The sequence below is a fragment of the Lycium barbarum genome, chromosome 6 (assembly GCF_019175385.1).
Source record: "Lycium barbarum isolate Lr01 chromosome 6, ASM1917538v2, whole genome shotgun sequence".
NCBI classification, from domain to species: Eukaryota; Viridiplantae; Streptophyta; class Magnoliopsida; order Solanales; family Solanaceae; genus Lycium; species Lycium barbarum.
Genome location: NC_083342.1, coordinates 1,341,888 through 1,349,429, shown reverse-complemented (window position 1 = coordinate 1,349,429; position 7,542 = coordinate 1,341,888). Strand labels below are relative to the sequence as shown.

General features: G+C 35.9%; 1 protein-coding gene across 1 annotated transcript; it reads right to left on the bottom strand.

Moving 5' to 3' along the window:
- Nucleotides 1-1,220: 1,220 nt before the first annotated feature.
- LOC132600395 (E3 ubiquitin-protein ligase WAV3-like) lies at nucleotides 1,221-7,214 on the bottom strand. The gene is made up of 2 exons (XM_060313527.1): nucleotides 6,811-7,214; nucleotides 1,221-3,546 (listed from the first exon to the last, which is right to left on the bottom strand). The coding sequence occupies exons 1-2, from the start codon at nucleotides 7,048-7,050 to the stop codon at nucleotides 1,642-1,644; spliced, it is 2,145 nt and encodes a 714-aa protein (XP_060169510.1). The 5' UTR covers nucleotides 7,051-7,214; the 3' UTR covers nucleotides 1,221-1,641.
- Nucleotides 7,215-7,542: the final 328 nt, after the last annotated feature.

Sequence of the window (7,542 nt, the reverse complement as noted above, 5' to 3'; positions counted from 1 at the left end):
ATATAGTGAGACCACAGATTAATCTGGCGCCTAAACAACTTAAGCAGGCGAATTTGACATAAATTTAAGGATTTTCCACTCGAATTTTTTACAGCTCCTAAAAAATATAGGTGAAATATCACCTATTTTTAGGACCATAAGGAGGTTTATATGAAATCAAGTTCGTCCTGATACATGCAAGTAATTGTACACTCTAACAAACACCTGAGAGTAGTCATGCAAGTAGATAGTCCATTTGTAGTCTACAAGTGTATACTAACCTTGAGAAAAAGATACATGGATAGTAGTATAAAAGATTATTTTTTATAGTAGTTCATATTTATCTCTTTTATACTCTGAATTTATCTTATTCTTTTGTGTCTGCCGATTTCCATTTGTTCAATTGCGACGTACCACCTTCAAGAAGGTACAATAGCAACGTCTCTTCTAGACATGGTGTGTATGATTTATTAACTATTGCACTCTTGGGAATTATGACTTTCCTTACCTGTCAAGCAACAAAATAAGAAGTCAACTTGGAGGACTCTTATGAAGCTTTTAAGTGCCGCGTTTGAGCTTTGTGAGTAGTCTGGTGCACGAAGCATCTCACATTCATTCAGGGTTTGTAGAAGGATTAAAGCGAAGGGATGTAATGTAGACAGTCTATCTTAACACAAGCAGCAGTGATTGACCTATAAGTCCCACGAAAACAACTTTCTCGTTGCCCCAAAGTTTCACTTCGAATTTAGGCTTTGTGATAATTAATAAAAGCTTTATAGGATTGAAATCGATGACTTGAGCTTCTAAACTTCATTCTTCAGTGGGTTCTCAGTACTTAACGTACTGGTTATCTTTGGAAAAGGCTAAATAGGCCTTCGCCTTTGCACCTTTATATATAATAAAATATAAGAAAAGTATATTGAATTAGTCAGATCTATAGCAACTCAGTGAATAGATTTTTAACATCATATACTCTTCACAGCAAACTTGATATAATAACCTACTATAACCAGTTAAATCGCAATGATAGTGCAAAAGTCTTTTACACCATCAATGTATATAATTTAATTCTTTGGTTCAAAATCAACCAATTTGCTCTTATCATGCCTACTGATTGGAGCCTGGTAATCAAAGATATAGGTGGAGAGTCTCCATTTAAATCAAATAAAGAAGCTAAAGCTTATGGAGTGATTAGATTTCATGTCATGTTACCAGCAATAGTAAGATATTTGCACAATCTGTAATTTTGAACTACTAATATCTACATAATACTCTGCAGAATAAAGTCACTAACTTGAGCTTCTCAAAGAATAGTGACGAAAATTGTCATATATAAATTCAAGAAACACCCCCGTATACCCACAATTACAATGGACTACCCCAAAACTTACCAAAAGAGAACACATGAATTTCTCCTTATACACCCATAATAGTCAAAAGATTTAATTCTAACCCTCCCCAATTCCTCTTGAAGCCAATTTACTGGCTATTCATCTTTTGTTTTTACCCCTGATTTCTTGCCAAAATCTTCTTTATTAATGTACATTTTACTAGAAATATACCCCCTTCCATTATCCATATAGCCCAAAGCTATCCCAAAACCCGAAAGATTGAAATAGGATAAAAGAACAAAAGAGCAGGAAGAAAAGGCGTGTCTTAGGATCACCTAGGCTGTTGTCGTGCTGGAAATGATTGCACTGGCCTTAGATGTGGTGGAGGTCGAGGAGCAGGACTACCGAGGTACATTGTCTGTGATCGGCTAACCATGTCAACCATGGACGGTGTCTGGTAAGCCTGAATCAAGCTCGTACTATCAGTTGAATCGCCACGAGCTGTTGCCCTCTGCCATGAGTGTGAACTTAGTCCTGACAAAACATAAGCTCTACCCGATGTTTCATAAACTCGACGATTTGCCATCCTCTCTTGCATTTCTGTCAGCTCAGCATCCAATGCAAGACATAGCCTGTCTCCAGCTTGAGCTGACACGGTTTCCGATAACTTTATCCGGCAACGCTCGAGAATGGACACTGCAGCCCCTAAATCACCGTTTTCAGCTGCAGCTCTTGCTTCTGCCATCGCTTCCGCTGATCGAAGCCGGTTACGCTGCTTGTCAACTTCCATTGACACAACAAGTTGTCCAATTGTGTCGGGCCTCTCAATTTTGACATCACGAACATCATCCAAGGTTACTAAATCTTTCGATAAAGGGTCTCTATATGTACACTTAAATTTTACGAGTGTCATATCGTTGCTTGACCTATTATCAGCAGGAATATCTATCATGACCAAGAAATCTCTTTCTTCATCTGCATATAAGTCTCCAACTTCAATATTACCACATCTGTTATCAGACGTTAAACTAGAATTATAACTTCCGGCTTTTATCGAACTGAGATGTAAAACAGGATGAACGCATTCAACTTCCACACGCAACTCCTGGACCACCACGCTTAGGAGGCCGCCAATGCACTGAGCAAAAGCATCTTGAATAACATTTTCAGCTTCTATGAAAGAAAAGGTTCCGCCTGAAGATTCTGAGATTGAGTGCATTGAGACTGCATCATGGTCAGCACCGAAACCAAACGCATGCACCGGAATATGGAGACCTGAAGCTGCATTAATACGCTGCATGCAAACAGGAAGTAATGACCGGTAATTAATCTGTGTAGCGGCCACGCTAGGACTGTTAACGGTATACGTGTCTTGTCCATCAGACAACAATATTATGCTGCTAACGGGATTTTTCCACTTCCGCTCAGTCATGATCTTGGCACTCTTCTTTAGGGCCTCAGCGATGTTTGTCCCACCATTGGAACTGAGTGAATTCACAGCTTGTAGTGCTTCTTGCTTACCAGTATCACTCATCCTACGAAGAGGAAAGAGACGACGAGCAGTTGAAGAGAAGGCAATGACAGAAAGCCTGTCAGCAGGGCCTAGGTTTTGAATCACGAACCCCATTGCTCTCTTTAGCAAAGCAAGCTTTGTACCAGCCATGCTGCCGCTAACATCAAGAACAGTCACAAGGTCAACCGGAGCTCGGGAACTCTGACCAGCGTGCGGGGCTTTGAGATGCACCAAAACAGCAAAGTTTTTGTGAGATGCTGATTTTGAAACCGCAGAGATTTCCGGCCATGTTTTCACTTCTATTGCCCCTACGGAATGATGATTACCAACATCGGTTGATGAGTTTTTCTGGCTGCGGAAGGATTGGTGATCGACAACTTCATCATCATCAAAAACACCTGGTTCCGCAGTATGGAAAAGTGTAGAAATGTTGCGATTGGTGTCCAATCGAGCAGGAGGGATCCGTCTTACAACTGTCATCCAGGCATCATCTTGAGACAAATGTACATGTCCGTTTCGAGACCTTGGGTGTGATATATTATCAGTAAGAGGACTCTGAAAGGGTATTTCTTTCCATTTTGCTCTGCAAACTGGGCAAATTTGGTTTCCGTGCTTTACATTCGAAGTGATACAGTTGAAATGGAATGAATGTGAGCATTCTGCTGTAAAAATTGCATGACCTTGGCCTGCTTTCATGCTCATCAAACATATTGCACAAGTACTCTGCAATGCAGAAAATAAGTTGAGTATTAAAACCCATGACTATTCTGAAAGAACAATCTAACATGAACATATCTTAAAATACTTCGAGCAAACGGATGTCTGAAAGCCCTTCCAATAGCAAACAATTGTTCAATACAATCATTAATACAATTCCAGTAGTACAAAAAAGTAGCTTTCACATTCAAGTTTAAAGAGTCCAAGTTTGGTTCATCAGATTTTGTCACTAATTTCTTTATACCAAGGGATTAAATTACAAAAAGTTAACATCTTTGGATTTATTGCTGACAGGTAAATTCAATTTATTTGCAATTCTCAGTAGTCCAACAGCTTTTAAATTCTAGATTATGTTTTGCACATATCGAACCCCAGGAACTGTTGGATCGCCATGAATTGGATAATTGAAATCTTTTTTTATTCTAGGTTCAAACCCCAGTGAAGGCAAAACTACTACTGTAGTTGATTTCTTCTTATATGTTCAAGCCTCAGTGGACAAAGTTAGTAGGTATCCATGGAACTAGTCGAGGTGAGTGCAAGCTGGCTCGGACTATACTATTCGAGAGAGTAGTGTTCAGCTCACCTGCCACCTCCCCACCAGTTACGTATACTGGGAAAAAAAAACTCATTTTTAATGACATCAAAGGAAAAATAGTTACTTGGTAGGCCTATCTGCAGAAGGCTACAGTTACATTGCCATCATACAGCTAAGATTAGTGTCATTGTAAAGTGTGGCCCCTGTTTGTCTGCATGTCAACTACATTATCAAGACTGCCGCATAAAAAGATGAAACTGATGATGCCTACACCAATTACTTTCACAACTAATGGCTATTTAAGAATATTATTACATGTGCAGACTGGTCTACCATTTCAATAAAGTCAATGTTTTGAATAGTCAAATATCAAAGCACAGTGGTGGCCATATATTAAACTTTTGAAAAGTAGGTGCAAACCACAGAAACAGCTAAATACAGTGTTAAAATAATCAAGATTCAAGAACCCCACGTATCAAAAGAAATAGAAATCATTGTTTCAGCCATTATTAAAATAAAAATCCATTCTTTTTTTGTTTTTTCAACTCTGAAATTGCTTTCTTGAAAGTACTTAATGGCAAGAAAGCTCTCAATCAATGGTGCCATGAAAAGGGGCGATAAGGAAATGACCAAATGAGTAAATGTCATGTGTGTAAAAATAGTGTATTTGCTGACCAAGCAAAGCACTTTACACCTCCAAGAAGAGTAAGTTAAAAAAGAAATTAGTCTCTTGTTTCCTTTTTACAATGAAACCAGTGGACCACTATATAGGGGTCCACCCTTTCACAGATACCTATCTAACTTTATCCCCACCCAACATGGAGAATCTCAAAAACTACATTAGAATACAAGAGCATCACCATCTTTACACTAACACAACTTTCTATATAGCAATAAGAACCACTTGAAAGGCAGGAAACAGGTCTTTCACATCTATGTCCCATTCCAGAATTTTTAGTTTACAGAGTTTTGGACCACAATGTTTTCTGCTTACTTAAGTTTTGAATAGATTATTTTTACGTACTAAATGAATTTTTAACACAAATATAAAGTTTAAACTAAAGTTAACGTATTCTGCTGAACACGTAACTACCACTGTAGCTCCATCTCATACCCATCTTATAACTTATTCTAAATTAATAGAAAAGCAAAAGAAAGCCAAAACAACTTAAATGATCTCAAAAAAGACAAATAAGAAACTTAAATGAGTTGAAAACCAGCTCCATTGAAGATTATTTCAGTTGAAAATTAGCTGGGGGAAGAGGAAAAAGATGGTATCTTTACTCTAGTTTCAATTGACACTTGGTCATTGTTATCAACTTTTACACTCAACCAAACATCAAGAAAATAATTCTAAAAGATATTCTAGTGATCTTGTAACTACTATTGTGACTCCACCCTTTGACCCCAGGCTCATAGATGGCTTATAACTTATCCTCAATTAGTGGAAAAAGCAAAAGAAAACCAAAACCACTTAAATGATCTCATTAAAACAAATAAGAAACTTAAAGAGTTGAAAATTAGCTGGGAAAGGAAAAAGATGCATCTTATCTCTAGTTTCAGTTTACACTTGGTTATTGTTATCAACTGTTAATCCTAAAATATATCATCAGAATACTTTTAACACTCAACCAAACATCAAGAAAATAATCTAAAAATATAATTTCCTAAGAAAAAAAAAATCTAGATAAAACATCTTTCTCCACATGAAAGCATTCAATTTTCACTATTCACAATATACTAATGGAGATTCTTGTAAGATGAATGAACCAGATACTAGCCCCAGCCCAAAAACAAAAACAAAGACAAAAACAGTGAAAAACATCAAATATAAACAAGAAATTACTAACCCAGTTTATTTTTCTATAAGTATAATCCAAATAAACAAAAACCAACAATAAAAATTGAATCTTTTTTAAATTTTTTTTTTGTTAAACTTGGCAGATTTGGAGCTAAAAATCCAAATAAAAACAGTTAAAAACATCAAATATAAACAAGAAACTATTAACCCAGTTTAGTTTTCATTAAGAGTAATCCAAATAAATAAAAAATATATAAAAACTTTGGAAAATAATTTCTTAAGAAAAAATATTTCCTACATAGTAAAACATCTTTCTCCCCATGAAAGCACTAAATTTTCGCTATTCAGAATATACCAAAAAAATAGTGAAAAACATCAAATATAAACAGGAAATCATTAACCCACTTTAATTTTCACTAACACTAATCCAAAACACAAAAATTACCAATAAAGTTTAAATCTTTTTTTCTAACCTTAGAAGATTTGGAGGTATGCTATTTAGGCAATCTCAAACCAAAAGAAGATGGAGTAGTTGTAGTAGGCATGTCCACGTGGCAGTGAAAATTCCCACGTGCACTCGTGAGAAATAAAAGAATGACATATTTTTATATTTATTACTGTCCATTTTACCCTCAGAGATAAATAAAAGAATGACATATTTCTATATTTATTACTGTCCATTTTACCCTCAGAGATAATTTATAGTACCTGCAGAAATATCCGTTTCAACGATCATATTTCTTTCTTAAACTCTGTGTATAGTCAAATCGGTACCGAGCGAGCAATAGAGACTCTGGTTAGATGAACCAGATAAACAAAAACAAAAACAAAAAAACAGTTGAAGAACATCACTAACACCATTTATTTTTCCATAAGAGTAATCCAAACAACCAAAAAAAAATAAAAAATGAATCATTTCTTTTTTTTAACTAACCTTAGAAGATTTGTAGCTATGTAGTTTAGGCAATCTCAAACCAGATGAAGATGGAGTTGGTGTAGTAGGCATATCCACGTGGCAGTCGGAGTGCCTACGTGGACTCGTCGGAGACAACGAAACAACATCGGAAAACCTTTCTCCGGCCACCGTGGCCGGCGAATCTTCAAGTGTTTTTGGTACATATAAACACATATTTAAACCCAATGCTAACTTTGCTTTTCTCCATTTACTTCCCATATTTTTTTATTTTTTGAAGAAGAAAAAGAATATAACCCAAGATTGTAATGAGAAGAATTAATCAAGATTCATATAGACATATTAGAGAAAAGAAATGATGGAGAATAGAGTGATTTTTGGTTCTTGTTTTTTGGTGTTCTTGATTGCAGTGTTATTATCTTTTACAATTTGGACAAAATAGATTTTTATATGTAACATTTGTTACGTATACGTATTATGGTGGTGGACCCCACTTAAACCACGCCCCCACACCCCACACCCCCACACCCCACGCCTACTCTTCATTTTTACACATGCTTGATGCATTCTCTATTTTGACCTTTATTTTTGTTGTAATTTTAAATAAAGAAAAAGTCCAAATTTACAACTTTGTGAAATGCTTCCGTCAAACATTGGAATTAAATTATGTTTTTATCATTATAAGATTGATTTAATCTAAGTATATCCTTCATAGCATGATATCTTTACAAAAATTCACATATTTAATCCCAA